Source organism: Episyrphus balteatus, chromosome 2 (genome assembly GCF_945859705.1).
Source record: "Episyrphus balteatus chromosome 2, idEpiBalt1.1, whole genome shotgun sequence".
Lineage (NCBI taxonomy): Eukaryota > Metazoa > Arthropoda > Insecta > Diptera > Syrphidae > Episyrphus > Episyrphus balteatus.
Window position 1 is genome coordinate 9,486,524 of NC_079135.1, and position 27,364 is coordinate 9,513,887.

At 32.1% G+C, this 27,364-nt stretch overlaps 4 protein-coding genes across 5 annotated transcripts in view; 2 read left to right on the forward strand and 2 right to left on the reverse strand.

Moving 5' to 3' along the window:
• LOC129908964 (protein vein) overlaps positions 1-1,706 on the forward strand; it is an 82,212-nt gene extending 80,506 nt beyond the window's left edge. The window contains exon 6 of the mRNA XM_055985816.1: positions 1,419-1,706. Within this exon, the coding sequence (XP_055841791.1) occupies positions 1,419-1,576 (158 nt within the window). The 3' untranslated portion in view covers positions 1,577-1,706. The remainder of the gene's footprint in view (positions 1-1,418) is intronic.
• Positions 1,707-5,131: 3,425 nt separating this feature from the next.
• LOC129910185 (mitotic spindle assembly checkpoint protein MAD2A) lies at positions 5,132-6,112 on the forward strand. Its single transcript, XM_055987458.1, has 3 exons — positions 5,132-5,326; positions 5,393-5,539; positions 5,613-6,112. Exons 1-3 carry the CDS (start codon positions 5,251-5,253, stop codon positions 6,011-6,013), a joined length of 624 nt encoding a protein of 207 aa, XP_055843433.1. The 5' UTR covers positions 5,132-5,250; the 3' UTR covers positions 6,014-6,112.
• A 36-nt stretch (positions 6,113-6,148) lies between these two features.
• LOC129910184 (uncharacterized) lies at positions 6,149-11,579 on the reverse strand. 2 transcript variants are annotated; one of them, XM_055987457.1, is made up of 5 exons: positions 11,307-11,576; positions 9,879-10,048; positions 9,590-9,819; positions 9,292-9,520; positions 6,149-6,408 (listed from the first exon to the last, which is right to left on the reverse strand). In XM_055987457.1, exons 2-5 carry the CDS (start codon positions 9,880-9,882, stop codon positions 6,149-6,151), a joined length of 723 nt encoding a protein of 240 aa, XP_055843432.1. In that variant the 5' UTR covers positions 9,883-10,048; positions 11,307-11,576. The 2 variants fall into 2 exon arrangements, with proteins under 2 accessions (XP_055843432.1, XP_055843431.1); XM_055987456.1 differs by having other exon boundaries at positions 9,590-10,048; positions 11,307-11,579.
• Positions 11,580-13,751: 2,172 nt separating this feature from the next.
• LOC129910186 (ubiquitin-conjugating enzyme E2-24 kDa) lies at positions 13,752-14,781 on the reverse strand. The gene has a single exon (XM_055987460.1). It carries the CDS (start codon positions 14,513-14,515, stop codon positions 13,937-13,939), a length of 579 nt encoding a protein of 192 aa, XP_055843435.1. The 5' UTR covers positions 14,516-14,781; the 3' UTR covers positions 13,752-13,936.
• Between the last annotated feature and the right edge of the window lie 12,583 nt (positions 14,782-27,364).

A 27,364-nucleotide genomic window follows, 5' to 3' on the forward strand; every position in this document is an offset into this window, starting at 1 on the left:
CACTAATCTACCTCTAAACTTGTTGGCTATTATTTATAAACTTTAACAACTGCTTAAATTTGGAAAATGTGTTCAAAAAGCATGTTTGTAGCTGTCTTATAGCTGTGTCTAAATATGGATTGTCTTTATCTTGAATAGTTTATTATTTAATTTTATTAAATAAAGCATATTTTACACAATTTGAAAAAAAGTTAAGCAGTTTTAAAGTAGACAAAAATCTAATAAATATGCCCAGTTAAGTTTAAAATAGGTTTACTAAACGTGACATAACTTTAACTTTTACAAATAACTTTTTCGCGTTTAGAGCCTTTATAACTTTATGCAGCCTTTGAAAAGTCTCTATACGTATATAAGCCTTTTGGACACCAACTCAACATCACTTATGATAATAATTTGGGAAAATATAACCGCTCTGTATTTCAGTTTGAGTTGTGTGTTGAGTGTTTTGATACGATTTCAGTAATCTACTACAAACTATACTTACAAACAGTCGAAAATAATCGATTTTTGTATCGTTTGGGAATTTTCCCCAAATGTTAGTTTAATTCTCTATAAACTAGTCTGGTCTAATTCTCTATTGATTAGGGACAGTTTTTGGTTATTTTTCGATCACAAAACAAATATTTCTTTCTATATAATAAATAATCAACTACTGTCGTTTTTGAATTTTGATAGTATCCCAACTAACATTTCCGCTTCTTTTAATCTTTAGTAAGGTTGTTGGGCATGGAAAAGGGAGAACAAGTTGAACCCCTTAAAATAATGCTTAAATGAAGCTTTACCGAAGCTTTACTGAAGCTCTACCGAAATTTTGAGAATTGACATACCTATAGCTTCTGAAGAGCATGTATAGCTCTTTAATACAAATCTTATCGAAATTATAAGGATGATGAACAAAAAATCAAAGCTTAACTTTAATAAAATCTTTTAACCATTTTAAGCGAAGACTCAACTAATAATAAAAACAACATTTTACTACTTTTTTTCAATATTTCAAGTAAATTAAAATAATTGTTACTATCACTTCTGTCTCTGAACTTGTAATCCGCTGAACTGTATTCGATTTAAGTCAATTACTTCGGTATATTTAGGACTACGGAACACAACCTTTGCTATTTATATAAAAAAGAAAACTAACAAAAATTAAGGTCTTCAATATAAATATGTATCGAATCGTTTTAAAAGTTTGGGAAATGTAAATTCCTTAGATCGAATAAATGTCATCTTAATTTGATTCGCTTTTTATATCAAAGACCTTAATTTTTTTTAATGCAAAATATATTTCTTCGACTTTAAATTTGTAGACTTTAGAAAAGTTAATGAATTCTGTAATTTGGTAGTTTTGACAGCAAAACTTGTTAAACGTTGAGCTTTATTTTTTTTTTAAAGCAAAATTATCATTCTTTTATATTTTTCAGTTCCAACATTTAATACCGGTTACATGGCTGACGACCCGAATGCTTTCGATGACGATTTTACCAATAGCGATTCAGACGAAACTAACGAAGATGATATTGAAGATGACGAATTTTTCAACCTGCCCACGAAAGATCAATTTTATAATAAATTAACTTAAAATAAACGAAAATTTAATTAAAAAATTTAAGAAATCTAAATTCCATGTAAAAAAAACACAAATAAATAAATTACTTAACCGTACATAAAATTTTAAAAAAATTAAAAAAAAATATTTATAACGAAAAATACCAAAGATGTAAAATAGATTAATCCAATATAAATATCGATTATTTAATTATTTTTTTTTTTTTTAACATTTGATTTTAAGCTGACATTTATTAGGATTTTTGCTTTTTAGGATTTTTTGTATAGATATTTGTTCACTAGTTAAATAAAAATAAAAAATAATTTTCTTTTTAATTGTTTAAGTATCAAATAATTTGATTAATTAAATGCATTGTAAAACAAGAAAGACTTCGAATATTGAAAAAAACAAAAATCGACAAATAAGACGATATTTTGTTCTTAATTTCGTAATATTGTTATATTGTTTTAAATATTTTCTATATATGTAGTTATAAAATTATATTTTTTTTTTTGTTCAAATAAAACAAAATTCTATAAGGCTTTAAATACAATTTATCGAAAAAAAATATAAATATTTGTCTCGAACTTATAAAAACGCATTTGTTAAACAATTGTTTTTTTTTTTTAAAGAAAATTAAATGCGCTTTAATGAAGTCAAATTTTGTCTGATATAATTAAAATTTTTCAACAATTTTGCAGTTTTTTTCCTTTTTTTTATATACAAGTATGGAATGGTTAAACTCTTCTTCTTCTATAAAAAAAATTCAAAGGATCAGAAAGAAATTCATTCACATTCCTTTGATAAAAATTGTCGTTTGAAGTCGTAAGAAAAGTCATTGAATGCTTAAACTCTTACTTGTTCTGATCTTAAATTTAAGCTTAAAACTATAGCCTTTTTATGTCTCAAATAATATAATATTTAACAAAAATACGGATAAAAATAGTGACAATTTGTCACTCGTTTTATTGTGGCCTTAAAGAGTTTTATAGCTTATTTCGACTAAGGCAAATGAGATGATTTCAATGAAATTTGTCAAATGAGATATTTTCCCATACAAATTTTAAATTTGAAATGAGGTAATTACTATATGAAATGAACTAGAAAATTAAGTAGAGTTTCTACGAACACATCCAATACTTTATGTGCCTGGCTACATAGTTATTTTTCAGTCCATTGAAAAATCACGTGCGGTGGCTACACGGTGTTGTGCCCAATCACGTTCCACTTTTGCATTTTCTAGGAACAAACGTCAAAAAGAAAAACAATTTAGCTATGGAACTTTAGCGCGCTCAGAAAATTCAGTTCTCTTCGTTTCCCATTTTAGTTTGTCACTTAAATAGTCGTTGTATGTATGGGAATGTTTTTATGTCAGCCTGATTTACTTTTTGAATTTATAATATAACATTTTTCTGCGAATAAGTGAAAAATCAAAACTCTGTTCAAAGTACCTACATATTTTTTCATAAAATTCAATAGCTATATTTTCGCTTTTTGCTTTTCTTGACATCTTGGAACAAATTAATTTAAAATCCAGAAAATGAAAAAACCGTCAAGACAGCTATTTGAATCAAGATAAATGCCCAGGGTAATAAAAAGTAAGTAACAAATGAATAAAAACTCTCCACATAATCTGGAATTTTTATCTACAGCTGCGTACTGACTGAAAAAACAAAAGCATATCGACAAGTTTCGTTCAAGATTTCTTTGTGCTATTTTTATACAGAAAATTTCGGTTCGCTCCAGCTTGCGTATTAAGCCTAGTAATCTGCTGATGCGAAACGAAAAATCCCATACAAAAGTGACACAATGAAATCATAAACGAAAAATTTCTTTCAACTTATCGTTGTGTAGTACGGTGTTCGACACAGCGAAATTGAAAAGTCTCCACTTCTTTTTCGCACACAAACAATTTCCGGGGACATTAAGTGTGTTTTTTATTGCAACTTAACTGGACAAAAAAAAAACGCAGTCGGGGCTAAGCAATTTACATGTTAAATGCAACAACACCTTAACCCCTTGGGCCTAGTTGTTTAGCCCGTAGATTTCTTTGGGCTTAACTTTTTGAACAGTTTTAAATCTGTGCTACCAAACTATATTTTTCATAAATTGTTTAGAATCTGTTTACAAACATGAAAACTGACGTTTGGAATGATACAATGTATTTAATTAGTTTTGCTGGCATACATTTTTGTATCTCTTTGTAAGACATACATGAAAAATACAAGAAAAACTCGAAAGCGAAAAATATGACAACTCTAAATTTTTGTTGTAGCTTGTGTTTTCTGAATATTCAATATACAGTGCTGCCAAGATTTCAGGTTAAGCCCCGCTGCGTTTTTTGTTTGTCCAGTTAAGCCTGGTGGTAATATTCGCACTCAAAGAAAATTATGTGATTATTCAATAAATTTTGTATAATTTGCATTTATCTTTATTTTTCCTTTTCAAAATGCTTGACAAAACAACTGTGAAAATTAATTTTACATCTGGATTTATAAAGTTAAACAGACCTCCAGAGAGCAGTTTAAATTTATTTGGATTTTACGAAATTGGATTTAAGTAGTGGATTTAGATTTATTTTTGACATTTGACATTTCTTTACATTCAGACGTATTTTTAAACTAGTGAATCATATGGCCATAGAAGAAGTTTTAATTACTAAGCAGTATAGATAAATGTTCCAAAAGGAACGCAGTTAAAAATACAAATAAAAAATAAATAAAAATGTATCACCCATATAAATGCGGCGTCTTTATAGCCTGTTTTCACTACAGCCCAAATGAGATAATTTCGCAAATTAGGTCAGTTCAAATTTCGAATTAAATATTTTCTTCTATAGGTACGATTTGACATTCGAAAGGGAAAATTTGCGAAATTATTTAATTTGGGCTTAAGACCGTGTGTGAATTGCGTTAAATAGTTAACAAAGTGTAAAATTTTTGACACTATTGAGGTGAGTAAGGGCCAGTTGTACAAATATTGAATCCGTGGATCAGCAACTTTTATCTTCTGAAATCGGTAGCAAGGCTGAAGTTTAGCACTGGTTCAAAGTTCAAATATGTAGAAATAGCCACATTCATGCTTGAACCGAAGTTGACCCGCAGCTAATCCGCCGAAATCGGTGGGTTAAATTCCTGAACCAAGGCTGATCCACGTTAGTACAACTGGCACTAAAAAATTTTCAGCTGTTAAAAATTTATTGGGCTCTGGGACCTGGTAAAATTTGAGTTAAATTTTTTTTGGAGATGGTTTTGTTAAGTTTTTTTTTGGTATTAAAAAGGAGTTTTAGAAAAATATTAAACAATAAGCCATACAGCTGAAATTTTTTTGTTCACCTCAATAGTGTCAAAAATTTTACACGGTGTTAACTATTTAAAGCAATTCACACACGGCCTAAGTGAAAATAGGCTATTAAAAAGTATATTACGATTTGCTTGCCAAAACTTGCACATGTACCTGCCTTGTCAAAAACAGTGTTTTTCTATTCCTCAATAGGTGGCCAAATACCCAAAACAAAATAGTTCACATTCTCAAACCCAGAGGGACAAAACAAACAAAAATTTCATCTGTCATTCCAAATGTCAAACTTCAGTTGAAAAAAAAAAAACAAAAAAAAGTAAATTTTAACGGTCAAAAGAAATCATCCTCTAATTTAATAAATTCTCATCAATTTTTCTTATAATTTCAACAAAAATATAATTTCCACAATGAATACAACATCTCAAGCAACTAAAAATTGCATTACTTTAAAAGGATCGGCACAAATTATAACAGAATACTTAAGTAAGATGTCAAGCATGTTTTGTTTATGATTCCCGACTATGAGAGAATTTGCGCTTTTTTTTACAGAATATGGCATCAATTCAATATTATTCCAACGGGGCATTTATCCACCAGAAACCTTTATCAACACTCAACAATATGGTGTACCAATTTTAATGTCTACTGATCCAAAAATTGAAGAATTTCTAAAAAACATTCTTGTTCAAACTGAAGGTAGGTACATTAAAAAAACAACATTGAAATAGACTAACATTTTAATAAAACAATTCCTTCATTTGTTGAATAGAATGGCTATCAAAGAATATGGTAAATAAAATCTCCATGGTCATTACAAATGCACACACCAAAGAAGTTCTTGAATGTTGGGATTTCAAGCTGCAAGCCGAACTGGGCGACGGTGACACCACCGATCCCATGAAACTAACCTCGAGCAAAGAAACCAAACGCATTCAGCAGGAAATCCGCGATGTTATGCGCCAGATCTCAGCTACTGTCAGCTATTTGCCATTGCTCGACTGCATTTGTACTTTCGATGTTATGATCCACACACTCCAGAACTGTGATATTCCTGAGAGTTGGGATGAAACTGGAGCGGTTTTTATACAAAATTCTCAGGCTGTCCAATTAAGATCGTTCTCTACTGGTCTACATAAAGTGGACACTGTTGTCAACTATAAAATGTCATGAAGGCTTTAAAAAGCAAAAGTCTTTATTTTTTCTTTGTCTTATTTTTTTTTATTAATTTATCATTTTTATACATATTTTGTGTCTTTTTTTTTTTTAATAAATAATTATGATTTTCGATAAGAAATAGGATTTCTTTTATTCAAAAGTGGGTGGATGAGTTCCTCCTCGTGGATTTTGTTTTTGGCTTGATTTCTGTCCTTCACTTTGGATTGTTCTCTTCCTATCATTGTTCCTTTTGAACTTTCTTTTGATCCTGAAACTGTTGATGTAGGAAGCACCCTTAGATGCAAATTTGGGGCCATATTTAACACCAATCCAACCCAATGATAGTGCACCAACTAAAGGTCCAACGCCTGGGATTAAAAATGATCCCATTGTTTTGCCAACTGAAGAAGCTGGAAAGAGTAATGGGAACTTTTTTTTAACAAGATAGTCCTGAAACTATTTTAACATTCAATCTTGGAGAAATCAATGGCTCTATTCTGCTATTTGATTCACGTGAATCGAAAGATTTCATTGCTTTATTATGTCAAACTGGCTTTGAAAAACATCTAACTTTCGAAATCAAAGCCTTGTGTCCGTCTGTCTTAGCAATTCCAAAGAAACAAAATTTGCTTGAATTTATTTTTAACCCCCATTTAAAGGCTTCTTATTCACGTGAATCGAATAGCAGATTAGGGCCGAAAGTTTATCAAAACTTGTAATAATGCTGGCGCTAGAGATAGTTGAGAATGCAAAATGTTACCTTACCTACTATAAGCATCACGTTTGCACCAGAAATATTTTTGATGCGTTAATGAATTCAGCCAAAGACCGGATTCTTATACTTGAGAACCCAAAAAAATAACAAAACCCATCTTGTTGTTAAGTTTTGATGGTCCTTTCTCGTAGAGTCAATAAGGGTAAAACGATAAAAAGGCTCTCTTTACTAAACGATTAGCCGGAGAGTTGAATTTTTTTTAGATCGATAGGGTAGAGTTGCCTAATTCCGGGCGTCTCCAGTTATTATAAATAGCTAAAAAAATGTATTTTATAATTGTGCCCTTGATTATGAAAGTAAACTAAGTCACTTTTTGCATTGGTTAAAGAAAAACTTAAATAATAATTTTCTTTAAACTTTTTAATTGTATTTCTTTTATGAAATCACTGAAGGAGCAATAAATAAATTAATTTTTTGCAATTTCGCTTTCAGATAAACTTTACCCCTTAAATAATAACTATTTTTAGGCTAGATTTCAGGGCATTTTTAGGAGTGACTTAGTCCACTTTCATAATTAAGGGCACAATTAAGAAAAAAGTTATATCAAAAAAACTTAAGATCCACTTATCATGTGATCAATTAGTTAAGTGACTGTATATCTATTTTTTTATTAAATAAATACGTAGTTTCGTTTTTTTTTTATTCAAAAATCCATCCTCACTTTTACCATTTGAAAAAAAAAAACAAAAATTATTCCTGTAATAATCATTAAAATGATTTATAGTAGAGTAACTAAAGCAAATTATTAGGGAACCCGGCCGAACAGCTCTGATTTTGACGATTTTTTTTTCAAACGTAGGTAATTAAAAATACTTTAAAGTCTATAAATTAAAAATTGCCGGTGTTGCCGTATTGTTTTTTAAAATTAAAATTAAATTTTTTTTTTAACAAAACCATTTTTTTTGCTTAAATTTCATAAAACAAATGATAGCAAAAGATTCTCTAGGTAATTTAAGGAAAATATATAAAAGGGTTAGGGACAATCTTCCATCGTTTAAGCGATAAATGCAATTTTCTAACATTCTGACCTCAAACACGAAAAAAATATTTTGAAAACAACGGCAACACCTACAATATTTTAAAATACATTTTTAAAAAGCCAGAAGCTCATTCTTATCTCTTAAATTTAAATCCACTAAATTTAATGAAGACTTTTTGAAAAAATGGTCCTCAAACTCAGAATTTAAAAAAAAATTGTTATTAGAAAAATTTAAAATGACTTTTTTCCAAACTTTTGCTAATAAAATATGAATTTATTTAAAAAAATTTTTGGCCATAAATATTATCAGTTGAATTTCAAAGCAAAAAAGGTAAAATATATCACACTTTTGAAAAAAAAAATGAAAAATTACTTCAATTTCAATGGTTTTTTTTTTATTAAAACTGAATTTTTGCATTGAAATAATTAATTTTCTCAAAGACTGTGGTAAATAGGAACTTAAAATTTTTGCTATTTAACTTTCAACAGTAAGGGTTATTAAATGAATAAAAAATAATTTTATGTTTAGATGTTGAACTTTAAAAAAAAAAATAAGTTACATTTTTTTTTCAAAAGTTTCAAAAAAGTTCTTCGAAAATGAAATACATTTTTAATTTTTTTCATAAACCGTAATACATATTGACATTTCCTTTTATAATTTGAAATCATAACAAATGCGGCTAAAAAAATTTGAAAATAAATGCATTTTATATTACAAACAAGTTTAAAAAACGACATATTAAAATTTTTTCAATAATTTTTTTTTTTCAAAAATCTGAGTTCAATTACCATTCTTTCAAAAGCCGTTCATTCAATTAACTTGATTTTAATTTTACATATATGACTAAGCTTCTAGCTTTTAAAAAATGTATATTTCAATATTGTAGGTGTTGCCGTTGTGTTCAAATATTTTTTTTTGTGTTTGAAGTCAATTAATAAGAAAATTGCATCTATCGCTTGAACTATGGAAGATTGTCCCTCACTCCCATATATTTTTTTTCCTTGAATTTCCTAGACAATCTTTTGGCATCAATTAATTTATGAAATTTAAGAAAAATTTTTGAAAAAAATTTGTTTTTGTTCACAAAAATCTTCAATTAAATTTAAAAAATCAAAACGGCAACACCGGCAATTTTTAATCTATAGACTTTAAAGTATTTTTAATTACCGACGTTTGAAAAAAAAGATCATCAATATCTAAGCTGTTCGGCCGGGTTCCCTAATATTGCCAATTTTTAAGCTTTAGTTACTCCACTTTTAGGGACAACTTGTCAATATAGTCAGATAAACCTCAGATAGAACTTATTCCTAGGAATAAAAGTTTTTTTCATATTGCCATTTGTTCTTCTGATAGTCCAACTGACTATTGAAAAATCAGGGCTTAATATCATGTACTCAATAAATTTCCTATATCCTATACAAGATCCACATTATAATCTTTGACCATTTTTGAACTCTAATCCTTTGGTGGAACTCGGTTCTCACATTTTGCATACTCACCTCTAGCCCTCGATCTATAAAGAAAAGATACCTACGTACCAACGAATCCACCAACATATTGACCCGTCTTATTAGCTGTCTGGTTCAGGGTTTCATTTTGACCGTCCTCACAGTTTGGGTCCTCCAATTCATTCTTATTAGCTGCACCCTCAGCTACATTGCTTATGGTTCCATTCTGGCCGTCTGTTAATCCAGTCCCGTCAATAGAAATTGTAGCAAAACCAGCCACTTTTACTGCTTTGATAATATAAGAAATACCCTGGGGAGACTATTTAACGCAATCCAAGGACAAAATAGAAATTACTATCAAAACTTAACTTTATAATTTACAACTTACAGTTAATGCACTTAATGCTTTCTTTAGAAGTTTTTTATTTATTCTGAATTGCCTGTTTCTGGTATGGTAGATGTTTGGGTCAAACGATTTGCCGGAAGGATTAACAAAACGAAGCATCGAAGGATCCTCTGGCTTTGTTGTATATTTGTGTGGATCAATTGACTTGCCGGAAGGGTTGACGAACCGGAGAATCGAAGAATTATTTGGCTTTGCATCCTTGGTAAAATAATCTAGTTTTTTGATAACAATTACCATTTTTGTCTTATTGTGATTTAATTTGATCGCATACGCATATTTGTATCCTTTTGGCATATTAAAGTCCAGTTTGGATGTCAAATGGTCTATGTTAATTTTTGAGTCTGATTCTATAACATTTTTTGTTGTATTCGAATTAATTTTTGTTTTATGTTCGTAATTTTTTTGCATTTCATTAATGCTGACTTGTTTAGTTTTGTCTGCCTAAAAAGAAATTAATTAATAAGTAATAAATAAATAAATAGTCTTTGAACATTAATTAAAGTAAGTAAACTACCCTTGCCTTAATATGGTGAATACTGTACAAGCGTTAGAAAAATAGGAGGTATTTGAAAGGAGATATCAATAAACGTAAGTTTTGAATATCTGGGGTCGAATTACGAAATACGATTCCGATTCAAACCAGCGTTTATTTTTAAAGTTTCAGACTTGAATCCATCCAATGAGTGACTTGTATTGAACGGTTCGAAAAATAGTTTCTAATATAGCGAAGAAGTGATTATTCGATACCAAAAGCAGGCATTTTCATAAGCTTGATACCAAACTCTATCAAAAGCCTTTCAAGTATCAAGTGCAACAATCGTACTTTTTCCAAAACGATGCAGGGATTTTTTTTTTACTTCTCGGTGAGATAAACAATCAGATCACCAGTGGACTTTGTTGCTACAAAAGACATAATGCCGGTTATTAAGAAGTTTTCTTTCCAGGAGATATTTCTTAAGTTGAAAATTAATCAAAATTTCCATGACCTTAAAAAGAAGAGACGAAAGTGCAATCGGCTGGTAAGGTTTAAGGTTGACAAACATTCACCTTTTTTAGGAACCATCTGGACAAATGTTCTTTTCAATCCACTTGAGAAGAGACCAGTAGAATAGGAATGGCTTAAGAAGTGGTTTTGCTAGCGTGGAAGAACACCTACTCTTCAGAACAATAGGGGGTGGAGGGGGGGAGGGGGATACTAAATGCATCATTTTTTTTTTTTTAATAGAACACGACCGACCAATACGATCACGAACTAAGAAGAAAGGTAGCCCTAAAAACTCTTTGTACAAAAAAATCCAAAAATAACAACATTCAATTGGTTTCAGTATTGTTAAAATACAAAACCGGGAGGCTTGCCACCGATTTCAGTTGACCCAACAATCGAGATCATAACAGCGTCGAAGAAAGAAAGAATAAGAAGTATCTTTTTTAATGCTCAATGTGCAACGATTGCAAAGGTCAAGGTCACAACATGTCACGAAAACATCTATGACAACAGACTCAACTTTGTAGAGGGACTACCTTTTGTTTCCGCAAAGATTCAAATAAATTGATCATGTCGCGATTCCTTAATTGCCGATGAGCCAAAACTACCTCACCAGATCAAAATGTGTTCTTTGTTTGGCTATGTATGCGATGCGACGACACAGACAAAAAAGGGCTTAAAACACACAAGATTGAATAATTGATTGAATCTTACCTGTTGATTTTTAAAGAATTTATCAAAACGTCTTGAGTTGCGTTTTACAAGCAAAAGTCCGCTTTGAATAATATTTTTCAAAGTCATAATTGCAATTGTAACTATGTTTTGATGGTGAAAATTGTCTTTATAAATTTGTATCGTTTTTTATTCCAAATTTTTGTTTGATAACATCGGTGTCAGAGAACGGAATTAGACAAGTTCTTGTTTTGTTAATTATGGCGTACCTTTGGGAAATCCCCGTCTGCTCACATCAACTATAGAATACTCATATAAAGATTCTAACGTCATGACGTCATTTCAGTATTCAGTTGCACATTGGGCGATTTTTTTTTTTTTGTTGTTGCAATTCAAGGGGATTCCTTCTCCGATGAAATGATTAAAGATTTATTCATAAAATTATAATTAGGAAGACTTAAAACCATCCATTTTCCTAAAGCGTTGAAAGTTGCACACAATACAAAAAACGTAGGAATTTAAGTTCTTGATATGGATACCTTGTCACCATAATTCAGTCATCTTATTAGTGTAATTAAACATCTTTTATGTTGTATGTTGGAACTTCCTTCAAAGTAGATACTATCTTACTTACTTATTTAGGTGACCAGCGCTTTAAGGCGACTACAATCCATTGTGGATTCGGGCTTCAACCAACAAGCATCTCCAACAAGCTACAATCTTCCTCTTTAGTACACCAAGCTGATTGAGGTGCCTGTCCACTTGCATCTGCCACCTTAGACAAGGTCTTTATTTTCTGCTCCTTCCCTCTGGGAAAACTTTCCGCCCGGAGGATTTTTGTCCATGCACTCCGCATGACCCTGCCATCTCTGGTGCTTCAGCTTTAGCTTCTTGGCTAGGTTCTTGTACAAAGTACACCAGTATGACCTTTCAAGTCCATTTTTTGAGTAGACTTGAACCAAAATAAATTTAAACTTAAGGTTTTGGTGCAAAGCAAATGTCTTTGCAAGAGGACTTCATTTAAAACTAGTGTTGGAAGCCTTGTACAAGTAAAGTGACACTCTCAGATATCATCGAGTAGTCATTATTAACTTTTATTATTTTATACTTGTGGATAATCCCACCAATTCGCTGTCCAATATCGTGTATACTTCTAGGTACATGAAGACAAATTACCCAAAAAACTTTTCCACCAATAATACAAAAGCAGTTGGTGAGTTTTGCTTGTAAGCCGACGATATACAGCTATGGAGTATGGACAGAGAAACAATAATTAAGAAAAATCATGAAATTCTTATTTCAGTTATTTTTTTCATTTCATATTTTGTTTTCTTTTGGTAGGTATATTGCCAAAATAAAAGGACCTAGACAAAGATAAAAGCGTCTTTAAGGAACCTTAATTTTCTATATTTACTTGCACTTGCATATTTAAACATGGCTCTCTCGTTGAATTTTTATTCTGCGTTCAAATTTGTAGAACAAGATGCATTTCTTTTATTGCTACTATTTATTAATGGTCAGAAAAGTTCATTAACCAGCAGAAAAAAGGAGAATTATTTTCGATCAAACTCTGAATATTTCGCGTAAATGGTGGATAAAACCATTTATTTAGTTATATCAAATAGTTATTTAAACTCTGAATCTAAATTGCACGAACATCTTCCTCTCAAAACTTCCATAGAGGTGGACAGAGCGACCACAAATAAATGCAAATGTGGCCCTTTTTAGTCATCTCGCTCGATTATGGCTAAAGTAAACAAAGAATTCGGTTTGAGTGTCAAGCTGACGGATAAAAAGGACGCATAAGCTGAGATACAACGCACGGGTAAGCAAGAAAGGCCCAATGTTATAAAAAAAACATCAAATATCGCAGTTTTTAATGATTCTTTTGGGGTGATGTGAAGATGGAATTTGATGGTCTGGGGCTCATTTTCCTGGCATGGAAAGGGTTCATTGGTTAGGTGCCAAACAACTTTTAAAAAAACGAGGTCAACTAACAAAGTACTAACTTGATATATTATAGGAATTTTGTGGTGACCTCTTCAAATAATTTTTTATATATATGTAGGCATCTTAGTGTAGGTACCAACTTGATATATTTTTTGAGAATTGTAAGAAGTTTTTCTAGAAAATGTTTCTTTTTTTTCCTTTTTTTAAAAAAAAAGGTAATAGGTATTTACAAATTATAATTTTTAATTGATAAAAAAATTAGGTAGTTAAAATGCAATAATTTTTAATTATTAATTTTGTAATACTCATAATTTTCAATTTTGTAATACTTATAAGCTTATTCTTATCCTGAAATATAAACTATAATAAATTGCATAGGTCAAAAATAAATTCAATTTTGTAAGAGTGTGCTATTTCTTTGACCATAGCTGTATGCTAAATAATGCTCGAATACTAACTTTTTATTAGGACCTTTTTTCCTTAGTTCCTTAAATACTGCATCTAAAAGCTAAAACAAAAGATAAAATGTAACCAGTCTTCTTTGAATAATTGTATTTTAATACTATAGGATAATAATTTTTATTGAATTCTCTTGTATTTAATGTAGTAAAATTATATTATTATACATCCATACTCTTGTAGACCCCACAAGACCACAAATATTGATTTGGCAGATCTGCGAAATCCTGTAGGTTGTAGGTAGGTATTCGCTGTTAATATAATCATGTTGCGTATCTCTTAGTCCAAAGCCTTGCAATTCGGTCATGTTCTTCTCGATTTTGAAGATATTGTGTTGCAATGCTTCCAACCAGAGGATCAGCCGGATTGCAGTCAGTCAGCAGGGAACAAATTGACAGCAATACCTTAGATATAGTAAGTGCCGGCGACCATTGATCTTTCAAGATATCCAAACAAATAACACCTTGGCTATTTATATTACAATGATAGATTCTCGTACGGAAGGTGACTTTAGGAGGCTTAAATGGATATTCGGGTGAGAAGTGAATATCAAGAAAGAAGACGCCACCTTCATAGACAGATCCAGGTGGACCCAAGATTGTGGAAACCCACTCATACAAATTGTCACCCTTTGGTCCGGCACTACAATTTGGTGGCGGATCCAAAGTTAATTCGGCCAATTCTTTTTGAATTCGTTTAGCTGAGGTACTCAGGGCTTTCGAAATTTTCAGATTGGTTTTGGTCTCCTTGGTTTCTGGTTTGGCTTCATTGGAAGTGGAGTTTGTTGCACCGCTTCCATTTCGTCCACGACCACTACCACTTGCCCCAGATGTAGAAGACATTTTGAATTTTTATTTTATTGCAAATTTTCACGCAGACGACAGAGAGTATCAAGACGACATACAAATATAAAATTTAGTTAAAAAAAGGTTTTCAATGGCATAATTGGGATAGTAATTATGTTTTTGATGATGGAAAATTGTCTTTTATGAAAATTCAAATTTGTTTAATAACACACACAATGGAGAATGGAATTAGTTATTAGATTAAAAATGAATGTAGAATTTTTTATTGTTTTCTGACAGTCACAGTTCACACATATGTATATAGAAAGATTTTATATATACATATATGTGTATGTGCTGTGATTTTGCTGAAGTTTGTTGTTGTTTTGTTAAAAATGGCGTTGAATTGGGCTTTTGAGATAGATGTCAAAATCTAACTCGAAGAAGATTCTACTTGGAAGAAGTTGAAAACAACAACAATGCGAGAATGTTGTTGTTGTTTCTGATGCCATATTTTTTTTGCAAGAGAAAAGTGTAAAAAGCCACGTTCACACTGACTAACTTACCGGGCCGACCTGCTTTTGGTGTGATTAGACGTAATTTTGATAGTGTGAACAACCAACAGACGCACGCGGTCTGTCCGATAAATCATATTTTCTTTTAATTGAAAGAAGAAGAGGCACAAAAAAGGCTGTAAGCTTAAAAAAATGAGTTTTGATGAAATCCTCACGGCAAGTATAAGCCAAGCTTTGATACTTTTATAGCCTATTTTCACTAGAGCCCAAATGAGATAATTACGCAAATTATCTGATTTCGAATGTCAAAGTCTATAGAAAAAAATTGAACTGACGTCATTTGCGAAATTATCTCTTTTGGGCTCTAGTAAAAATAGGCTATTTAAGCCACTTATTGGAGGGTGCTTCCTGTCAAGTTAGCAAAACAATTTTAGCGATTAAATCGAAATTGGCACAACTAATTCAAAGGTCCTGACCGCTAAATACGTAAAGGACACGCCCTGATACGTTAGGGACAGTGGCACCTACAAAATTAGTTCAGAAATTAAACTTGCCGATGTCGGCGAATTAGCTGTGGTTGAAGTCAGTTCAAGCATGGATTTGTTTTAGCAGAGAATAAATAGAATAAAACGTCTTGTTTCAAATAGAGCAAACAACAGAATAAATATTTTATTGAAAATTATTTTCTTTCAAACAACAAACTCAAAACTTAGTTACTTATAAATTTTGATCGCAAGTATAATCTAAACAAGTATTTCAACACCCCCACTCGAACAAAATTTACCTCAAATTTAAACCCATGTTATTGGAACAGAAATTATGTTTTTCGGCAGATACTGGTTTTGTTAAATAATCTGCGACCATTAATTCAGTCCCAATTCCAATGAAAGAGATAATATTCATGTTCTTCTTCTCACGAATAAAATGATGTCGAACATCAATATGTTTAGATCTTGATAGATACTTGCTTGTCGATGCCAGATGAACTGCACTTTGGTTGTCGCAATATATGTTCATGACCGAGTTGTTTTGGTTGAGTTCAGACTCGAGGCCACGAATCCACATTGCTTCTTGAGTTGAGGCGGAAAGTGCCATATATTCAGCTTCTGTTGTGGATAACGCAACAGTTGGTTGATGTTTTGTCGCCCAGGACACGGCACCTCCTTGCAAGATACATACGTATCCTGTGACAGATCTTCTTTCGTCACAATCACTTGCCCAGTCTGAATCCGAGTAAATTTTGAACTCAGAATTACCATTTCTTGAAAATTTTAGTTTGGCTGATTTTGTTCCTTTCAGATATCTGAACAATCTCTTCACAGCAGCCCAATGTTCTTTGCCAGGACAGTTATTGAATTTGCTTAATTTGTTGACTGCGAAGCAAATATCCGGTCGAGTACACTGTGCTGCAAACAATAAACTTCCGATTGCTTGCTGATAAGGAATCTTCGCCATTTCTTTTTCTTCTTCCGTAGATTTAGGTGACATCTCTTTTGACAGTTTTATGTTGATGTCCATAGGAGTTGCTACAGGATTTGACTCATCCATGTTAAATTTAATCAGCATCTCAGATATGTATTTTTCTTGATCTAGGTACACTGCATCTTTGTCACGTGTAATCTTCATTCCTAAACAATTCTTCGCGGTTCCCAAAAACTTCATCTTGAACTCTTTCATCAGATTTAGTTTGAGGTTTTCATAGAATGCAGTCTCGTTAGTGAAGATTAAGATATCATCGACATAGATTGCTAAAAACGTCATGGTCTTATTGTTTCGATGGAAGTATATGCAAGGATCCACTTCTGAACGCTTCAATTCAAGTTTTTGGAGGACTCGATCTAGTTTGGTGTTCCAAACTAAACTTGATTGCTTCAGTCCATACACAGCTTTATTGAGTTTCATCACTTGACCTTCTCTTCCCACCGAAAACCCCTTCGGTTTCTCAACATAGATGTCTTCACTTAACTCACCCTGGAGAAAAGCAGTAATAGCATCCATTTGTTGTATTTGCAGATCATACTTCACTGACAATGCTATTAAATATCGTATGGAAGAGTACCTCACGACAGGTGAATAGGTTTCATCATAATCAATACCTTTTTTCTGTGTAAAACCTTTCACCACTAATCGAGCCTTGTATCGTACATCATTTTTTTCGTCAAGCTTCTTCTTGAACACCCATTTGGTCTTGATAATGTTGGCTCCAGCAGGTTTGTCTACACATTTCCAGGTATCGTTTTCTTCAAATGAACTCATTTCACTCTGCATCGCTTCTACCCATTTTTCTTTATCACTTCTGGATAAAGCATCTTCCAAGTCTTCGGGATCTTCCAAGATGTTGACCGTCTCAGCATTGTAAACTGCCCTTGGCAATTTTGAAATTCTTTCGCTTCGGCGTGGGAGAGCTGGTTCTTCAGGTTCTGATAGTTGTGGCGTTACTTCAACTATCTGCTCATTACTCACATCAGATTGGATACCAAGCGGTGAAAGAAAAACTTCAGTCACTGATGACGTTGTCAAAGATGGATTTTCTTCATTATCCCCCTCTTCAAAGCCATAGAATTCTGGATTTGACGAACATGACTCGAAATCATTCTCTATGAGAGGACTTTCTTGGCTCTCGACTGGATTTACCCCCACTACAGCAGTATACATTGGAATCTCACGAGTGTTTTCATTTTGAGTTTTATAGTGAAAGTTATCTTCATGAAAAACTACATCACGGCTGATGAAAACATCCTTCTTTTGTAAGCTGTAGAGACGAAAACCTTTTGAAGTATCTGAATACCCCACAAAGATGCATTTCTCAGATTTTGAATCCAGCTTTCGACGTTTTTGCTTGGGAATGTGAGACATCGCTGTACAACCAAATATTCGAAAAGAACTAACATCTGGTTTGCGATTGCTCCATAACTCTTCTGGAGTTTTTTCAAGTTTTCTATGCGGTGAACGGTTAACAATATAACACGCACAGTTAACTGCTTCAGCCCAAAAAAATTTTGGCATTCTAGCGTCACACAACATAGCTCGTGCCTTTTCTGTAAGTGTTCTGTTCATCCTTTCTGCCAAACCGTTCTGTTCTGGAGTATAGGGAACGGTTGTTTGATGAACAATCCCAGACTTCTTCAACTCTAGTTGCATAGCTTTGTTAACGAATTCTTTACCATTGTCCGTTCTTAAGACCTTAATTCTTGCTTCTTGTTGATTTTCGACTTCGGCTTTGAATTCAAGAAAACAGTTCAACACAGCATCTTTGGACTTCATGAAGTACACGAATACCTTCCGGGTGAAATCATCTATAAAAGTAACATAATATATACTTCCCTTAATAGATTTCGCCTCCATCGGCCCACAGACGTCAGAATGGATTATTTCTAGTACTTTTGATGACCTTGACCCTTCTGATGGAAAGCTATTCCGATGCTGCTTGCCTTCTGCACATGACAAACAAGTCGAAAGAGAATTTTGACTCAAATCAATACCTTTAACCAAGCCTCGTGCAAGTAGCTTCATGTTGTCTTGACCCAAGTGACCAAATCTTCGATGCCAAATATTGTCCAAATCGTTTTGCGCAACATAAGCAATCTGATTTGTAGCAATATCCAACTTATAAAGCCCGTTTTCAGAACTACCTTTTGCTATGACTTCTTTTGAAGAATTTATGACACGACATCCATCTTTGTCAAAGACGACAACATTCTCATGATCCACAATCTTCTTTATGGATAGTAAGTTGACTTTCAACTCTGGGACATAAAGAGCATCATGAACAACAACATCACTTCTTCCTTGTGGAGTTAAAACAGGCAACGATATGTCACCCTTACTGATAGCATTCATAGACATGTTATTTGCTGTCTTAATTTGACCTTGAAATGGCTTCAGTTCTTTAAAATAACCAGGATCAGATGTCATATGGTCAGTTGCACCACTGTCAAAACACCATTCATGCTGTTTCGACTCTGCATGAAACGCTGCAAACATTGAGCCACCTTTTGTTGACTTGAAATCTTGACTTTTTAACTTCGATGGACAATCTGAAGCGTAATGTCCAACCCCATCACAGTTAAAGCAACGTGATTTGCCTTTCTTGTCATACTTTGGCTTCATTTTCTTGTGTGAATTCGAGAAACTTCCTCTCTTTGACAAAAGAGCACTGTTGGATGATTTTGAATCACACTTAACGTCCTGCAGCAATTTCATTTTGATGGAATCTGCTGTAATTGGCTTTCCACTGCAACCTATGCTCATGATCATTGGCTTATATTCATCAGGAAGACCCTTCAATAATATGCTTCCAACCCATTCTTCATTTACTGCAAATCCTATTTCATTCAACTTCTGTGCAGTCGAAACGATTTGGCTTACGTAATCTTCTACGGAGGAACATTCTACCAGGACCACTGAGCATAGTTTTTGAAGCAAACCAATGCGCCTGTCCAAGCCAGAATCTTGAAAAAGATTTTTCAAAGCTGTCCAAACTTCTTTGGAAGTGTTTGCGTCTCTTACATGGACGTAAAGACTCTTGTCGATGGCCAGAATCATCTTACACCGAGCAGTATTATCTTTAGCAGCATCCAAAGCAACGCCTGCATCAGGTTCTATACATTTCCATGAACCATCAAGTTGTAATTGGGTTTTCATGGCAAAGCTCCATGTTGACCAATTTTCGGAACCAACAAGCTTCTCCATTTGATGGGTTCCCAAATTCTGTTGCAAAGACATTTTTTCTTTTTAAGCAATATATTTTTTCTTTAAATTATATAATTCCTTATTTTGTTATTGGCCTGGGCCCATAACCTTTTAGCAGAGAATAAATAGAATAAAACGTCTTGTTTCAAATAGAGCAAACAACAGAATAAATATTTTATTGAAAATTATTTTCTTTCAAACAACAAACTCAAAACTTAGTTACTTATAAATTTTGATCGCAAGTATAATCTAAACAAGTATTTCAACAATTTGGCTATTTTAACATATAGTCATGCACCTTTAAACAGTGCTAAACCTCAGCTTTGCCACCGATTTCGGAAAATAGAAGTTGCTGAACCAAGGATTAAATATTTGTGCAACTGGTCCTAAATTTAAATCCACCTTTTCAAATAAAACGTGATAAATTTGTGTCAAGTTACCAAAACCTCAAAATGTTCTAATGAAATCATGGAGAAAAAAATCGAAATTACTAAGGACCAGTTGCACAAACGTGGTTCAGCCATGGATCAGGAACTTAACCCACCGATTTCGGCGGATTAGGTGCGAGTCAACTTCGGTTCAAGCATGGATGTGGCTATTTGTACATATGTGAACCTTGAAAGAGTGCTAAAACGCAACCTTACCACCGATTTCAGAAGATAAAAGTTGCTGAACCTCCCAACTAACATTTCAGCTTCGGTTAAGGTATTACAAAAGCTACATTTTAGCTTCTTTTAAACTTTAGTAAGGTTGTTGGGCATGGAAAAAGGAGAACGTTATACAAGTTTGACCCTCTATAAGAAGTTTAAACGAAGCTTTACCGAAGCTCTACAGAAGCTTTGAGATTTGACAGATAGCTTCGGAAGAGCTTGTATAGCTCTTTAATACATGTCTTATCGAAATAAAAAAAACTACTACAAAAACAAAAAATAATTCTTTTTTAAATGGTTTTTATTTGATTTAAATCATGAATTTTATCTTTTAATCTGAAATTATATTATTAGGTGTGTTTTTTTGTTTATCTATATAGATTTTGTGCAAAAAAACGACATCGAGATTTTTGAAATCAAAACAATTTACGTGTTAAAAACAACAAAAACTTTATCTGTATAGATTTTTGAAAAATCCAGATAATTATCCAGATTTTACTTTCTCTCGATAAAAACAGTAGTGCCAAGGTACTTTATTTGTTGTGTTCATACAAAAATATCTGAAAATATTAACAAAAAAAAAAGCGGAGAAAACGAGGTTTGAAAAAAACTCTCATAGAAAAAAATAATCAAAAATTTGTTTGACATGGTTGCATTGAAATGTTAATATCTCGAGATATACGCAATGCACTTTTCAGATAAAAGTCTTAAATGGATCCTGATAAGATTGTTCAACAGATATGTATATAAAATTACCAAAGTTTTTTCGAAAAATTAGAAATAAAAATAAAAAAGTTTTCACATTTGATTTTTAAAAAATCGAAAAAAAATTCAATATGGCTACCTTCAAACGCTTATAATACAAGAACGACGCAACTAATGTTAATGGTCATGGTCTTAAAATGTAGCTAAGAATATACAGATAATTTTTGGTTTTTTGTGAAAAAACAATTTTTTTGAATCCAACATGGATGCCATGGCCATATGAAAATTTTTGTTTGCATCCAACATGGATGTAATGGCCTTCCCACTTCGGAGTTAAAATAAAAAAAAAAACAAAAGCAACATTTTTGACAGACAACTGCCAAAGTATATGTACAGTGGTGCCAAATGTTTGCATGGATTTCAAAAATCCCGATGTCGTTTTTTTGCACAAAATCTATATAGATAAACAAAAAAACACACCTATTATTCCATTAGTTTTTAGTATATCTATTAATAATAATTTTAAAAGTATATAATTTTTTTACCACACCCAGGAATCGAACTTCGTATCTGCTTGGTGGCAGTCCACCACTCTACGCACTCGGCCATCCTCGTATATTAATTAATGAAATCAAAAACTTAATCAGTTCAAATAGCAGAAATGTAAAAAAAAATGTCTGAGCTAAATTATTCAATGTCAAAACCAAAAAGTGTCCCAGCTAGATTATTCAATATCAAAACCAAAAACCAAATACTTAACTTGGTAATTTCTGTAAATCTTCTATAAATTCATTAAGCAGGCTTTTCCGAAAACAAGCTTTTTTCGTTTAAGTTTCTCTAACAATATTTAAACAACTTATTAGAAGTTGTTAAACAAGTTCAAACTTCTATAAGAAATTAAATTCTGAAGCAAGCTCAATACAAGCTGTATAAAAAGTAGATCCTGCGAGATCTCAATTTATAGAAGCTGTTGTGCTAGTTGGGCTCTGATCAAGAATTTAATTCGCTGATTTCGGCGGATTAGCAGTGGATCAACTTTGGTTCAAGGATGGATTTATCTATTTCAACCTATATGGACCTAGAACCAGTGCAAAAAATTTTACCACTGAATTGAGAAGATAAAAGTTGCTGATCCACGGATCAAATATTTGTACAACTGGCCCTAAATAACATCAAAATTAACGCCAAATTCCGACATACTCTTTTCCGACATAATTTTTAATGCAATTTACATGACACATAACATGATTGTTCAAATAACCTAAATGCTAAGATAATCGCATATTTAATGCAACATTCTGCAAAAAAAATTAATACAAAATATCAGTTGCAATAAAAATTTTATTTTCAATGCAAATATTTTTCAGTTGCAATCCCCGCGTTCAACGCAGGCCACCTGTCATAAAAAGTTAGGTGGCATTTAGTTACGTTTTTTGACATTTACGGCCATATTATTTAATAGTTTAAAAAATTCATCTGGATGTAATCAATATCAAATGTCAAAAATAAATCCAGTTCCATAATAGGTGTGTTTTTTTGTTTATCTATATAGATTTTGTGCAAAAAAACGACATCGGGATTTTTGAAATCCATGCAAACATTTGGCACCACTGTACATATACTTTGGCAGCTGTCTGTCAAAAATGTTGCTTTTGTTTTTTTTTTATTTTAACTCCGAAGTGGAAAGGCCATTACATCCATGTTGGATGCAAACAAAAATTTTCATATGGCCATGGCATCCATGTTGGATTCAAAAAAATTGTTTTTTTCACATAAAACCAAAAATGATCTGTATATTCTTAGCTACATTTTAAGACCATGACCATTAACATTAGTTGCGTCGTTCTTGTGTTATAAGCGTTTGAAGGTAGCCATATTGAATTTTTTTTCGATTTTTTAAAAATCAAATGTGAAAACTTTTTTATTTTTATTTCTAATTTTTCGAAAAAACTTTGTTAATTTTATATACATATCTGTTCAACAATCTTATCAGGATCCATTTAAGACTTTTATCTGAAAAGTGCATTGCGTATATCTCGAGATATTAACATTTCAATGCAACCATGTCAAACAAATTTTTGATTATTTTTTTCTATGAGAGTTTTTTTCAAACCGGTAACGGTAAGAACACGTAAATTGTTTTGATTTCAAAAATCTCGATGTCGTTTTTTTTGCACAAAATCTATATAGATAAACAAAAAACACACCTAATGGGCACGTTCAAACAGCTATCGGATAGGCTATCTGGGATACCCGTATCTGGAATATCTCTTTGAACGAAAAGCTAATCAGATAGCTTGCCAAAGCAGCACAAAAAAAAAATGAAAATATTGAAAAGAGGAAAATGTTTCTTTTAAGCAAATTCCTGTTTTTTATTGTTGCATATAGTACTTGCACAATCGATTTAACTTTAATTCTTGCAAATTTATTTTATTTTCAAGCTGAATAATGGCACGAATAGAAATCAAAATAAAAAATAGCCAAATATTTATCAGCTGATCACTCGAATACCTGTGGTCCGTTCTTTTATTGAATATAGTTAACTATTGTTGTTATGTCAAAAAAATCGTTGTATTTGTTTTTGTTAGATTTTGTTAGAAAATTTCAACTTTGATTTAGGAACGATTAAATGTTACATTTTGTTGATCTGTCAAAAGAAAATTTTTTGAGAGTAATTTTATGAATGAATAAAGTTAATTTTATGAATGAATAAACAAGAAAGAATTAATTTGGTACTGAAATAATTCTTTTTAATTGAATTCTAAGTAAATTGAAACAAAAATATGCATTCAATAATTTCAAATATGGAAACAAACAAGAAATTCTCTTCTCACATCATCCCCTCTTTTCCTCATTTAGTTGTGTTTGACAGATTAACATTGAAACTCAAGTCCAGGAGCTGAGTTGGAAAAAGTAACAAAATGTAACTATTTGACACTTCAACACTGGATTTAGGAACGATGTTGTGACGTCACGATGTTACACTTTGTAACTTTTTCTCATTTAGGAACGATGAAAGTTAACTATTGTTAACAATAGTTAACATCGTCGAATAAAAGAACGCATCACTGAGGTATACCAAAAATTCTCGGATACCTTCAGATTATTTTTTGACAGAAAATGATTCGTTTCTTTGCTAATTTTTAACACTGTTTACAACAACAAAAAGCTATCCGATAACTTTAGGTCTGTTTGGGTTCTTTTTGTACAACCCTTCAAGCAAACAGGTCCGACCTCGGTCCGAATCCGCTCCGCCTGAGGCGGAGCTAAGTCCGACTTCGGATCAGAAACTGGTCCGAAGGCGGCTCAAATTAGTATGGAAATTATAATCACCGCGAAGTCGATTGCATATGTATTGGTGTGGTGAAAATCTCCATTCCGAGAAAACGGAGCCGAAGGCGGACCTGAGCCGGAGCAGCGAAAACCTACCAGAAAGAGGAATAAGAAAGGGATGACATTTCGCATTTGCGACCAAAAAAAGAACAAGATTTATTTTTTATTTTCACTGAAACTGTTTTATTTTTTATTTTATTTTGGCAAACGAAATTTTCACAATAAATCTTATATATAAAAATGAGTTCGTTAAGTGTGTGTGGCCGATAAACTCGAGTTTGGCTGGTACGATTTTGGTAATTTTTTGTTTGTTTGAAAGGTATTAATATGTAGATGGTTTGTATCAAAAAAAAATAATACCTTTTCTCCCACTTTCACATAGCTGTCAATTTGTTCGAGTGAAAAAACACTCTTGCTTTTTAAAAAGTTTAACTAAGCTTTATTTGTAAAAAAATATATTAAGACAGGCTTTCAAAATAATTATTATTGTTTATAGTTTGTGATGCCTGTCAACGTTTTAATTTGCTTGAAGCAGACACTCATTGGGACTCAACGCTTCCTGGTGCATCTGTGTTTTCGCCACATATTGTTCTCAGTAAATATAATCACATCTAATCCTTCCACTCGAACTTTAGAATTTTATTTGTCCCATTTACTTGCACTTATCATGTATGTAGATACGGATTGACTTAAAAAAAAGTCAAAGAATTCATACTTTTTGATACAAAATAACGTACAATAGGGGATAAGCTCTAAAAGCCGTTTCCTATGGAATTCACGCCCGGATAATTACCAGACCGGTCCAATACTTAATTTTTTTGTACCGAGGAATACCGTGACATGCTTAAATTTAATGGCAAGGATCGCATTTTGCATAAACATAGAAGCTCTGATCGTCTGGATAGTACGTAATTTTCTAAGATTTGGAGTAGTTTTTTTTTTCGTATAAGACCAGACAATTACGTTAATCAAATAAAAAAACATCCTTTGATCATTATTGGCTATGCTGCTATTTCAGATAAAGGATAAGGTTCTTTTTATATTGTGGAAAACGCCAAAGCTCCAGACCAAAACAAAAGGAGCTTGGGAACGTTTTGATTCTACGATTTCAGAATAGGCTCGAGACTCGAAGCATCTATATCTATGCAAGACTGGGTTCTTGCCATAAAGTTAAGAATGTCACGTTATTCCTCGATATACAAATTCAAGTATTGGACCGGTCTGATAATTCTCCCGGCATGAATTTCATAGGAAACGTCTTTTGGAGTTTATTCCCTATTGTACGTTATTTTGTATCAAAAAGTATGAATTTTTTGACTTTTTTTTAAGGCAATCCGTATCTACATGATAAGCGCAGGTAAATGGGATGAAAAAAATTAAAGACATTTCGACGAAAACTTTAAAAATTCAGCAGCATGAACCAAAAAATTGTATTTTTTCGCTTGGGCCTAATAATACGGCAAGGCTTTTTGATACATTATAGTCTTGGTATATCCAATGAATTCAAAAACTCCGTTTGGTAATTTTATACATTGCTTTCATTTGTGATAGGGTCAACCGATTTGTAGGCAAATCATTGTGCATTTATATATAAAATTGTTGCATTGATTTCAGAAACATTTTTATTTGTACCAGCCATTATTGCACGTTCACTCAGCCAAGTATGATATTTGTAATTTGTCTTTATACTTGGAAATACACTTTGAATCAATTCATTTTTTGAATTTACATTGAAAAAATTGTTTTGAAGTGTAATTCGGCCTTCCGAATCCATTCCATTAACAATGTCCAATAACTGCATAAATTACAATAAATTGGTTAATATTCATTACAATAAACCAGTTTTTTTCGGTTTAAATGTATTTTCAAACAGGTTCTATTTTTTTAAAAAGTACACTCAGCGAAGCGGGTGGGGGTTAGCTAGTACAGTATAAAATACAATACATTTTTTTTCATTTTATTTCATTTGATGCTGCTGCTGTTGTTGGTGTTTTTTTAGATACCCAATCGCATGTTTCACCTTCTAGATTTTTCTTCATCATTAGAGATTACATCTACAACACAAGAAGAAACAACATTTTAACCCAAACACTTTGAGCGATATAATAAAACATACCTTTTTTGTTTTCCATATTGTTTATAATTTAATAAAATTGTTTATAATTAATAAACTAACATTATACAAACAACGACACGAGACACGACGCGACCAAACACTTCAACAAAAAATAACAAAATGACGCTTTGGCTCTGGTTGGCCTTGTCTTTCTTTTCCTTTTCTCATTTTTCACCACGATTCTCGTTCGACTTTGTGTTCATACACAAAAAGTTGCAAGTGTGTGAGTGCAAGCCCGATTTTCGCGGTCTGAAGTCGGAGTTTCTTTGTTGAACTCAGTTTTCTTGCTTGAAGGGAAAAATATGAAACCTGTCAAATTTTGAGGAGTGGGGATGAAATCCTCTCAGAGAAAGAAAAATTGTCCAAAAGTAAAAACTTTTCTGCTTCCAAAAAAGTAAACAAAGAAAAAAAAAATAAACAAACGAACAAAATCAAAACATTTTTTTTTATTTTACTATTTTATTATTTTTTATTATTTTATCTTCAAATATTTATAGGTATATTTTAAGAATATAACCACTAAAACTTAATAAATTAAAACAAAAACACAAAAAAATTCCACATCGCTGTTTTTAGTTTGCTTTTTTTTTCATCAAAAAAAGTAAACAACACTACCTATTTGGAAAAAAATAAAGAAATAAAAAATATCAAAACACTTCAAACACTTTTTTAAAATTTTTACTTCAAATATTATAATATATTTTGATCACAAAGCCACTAAAACGCAATAAATTTAAATTAAAACACAAGAAAAAACCACACCGCCATGTTTATAGGTTGTTTTGTTTATGTTGTGCGACAAGACCGAATATGTAAAACAGAGAAAGCTCTACCTTTTGACAGATTTCACATTTTTGTCCGACGAAATTTTTTGGGCAGAAAATCGCAAGAAGGG

Bases quoted from the DNA above. Each gene is read 5' to 3' on its own strand.
- LOC129910185 (XM_055987458.1), top strand. From the start codon at position 5,251: ATGAATACAACATCTCAAGCAACTAAAAATTGCATTACTTTAAAAGGA. The intron at 5,327-5,392 runs GTAAGATGTCAA...TTTTTTTTACAG, and splicing joins AATTATAACAGAATACTTAA to AATATGGCATCAATTCAATA. The intron at 5,540-5,612 runs GTAGGTACATTA...TTTGTTGAATAG, and splicing joins CATTCTTGTTCAAACTGAAG to AATGGCTATCAAAGAATATG.
- LOC129910184 (XM_055987456.1), bottom strand. From the start codon at position 11,393: ATGACTTTGAAAAATATTATTCAAAGCGGACTTTTGCTTGTAAAACGC. The intron at 10,049-11,306 runs GTAAGATTCAAT...ATTTCTTTTTAG, and splicing joins AATTCTTTAAAAATCAACAG to GCAGACAAAACTAAACAAGT. The intron at 9,521-9,589 runs GTAAGTTGTAAA...TGCGTTAAATAG, and splicing joins AAGCATTAAGTGCATTAACT to TCTCCCCAGGGTATTTCTTA.
- LOC129910186 (XM_055987460.1), bottom strand. From the start codon at position 14,515: ATGTCTTCTACATCTGGGGCAAGTGGTAGTGGTCGTGGACGAAATGGA.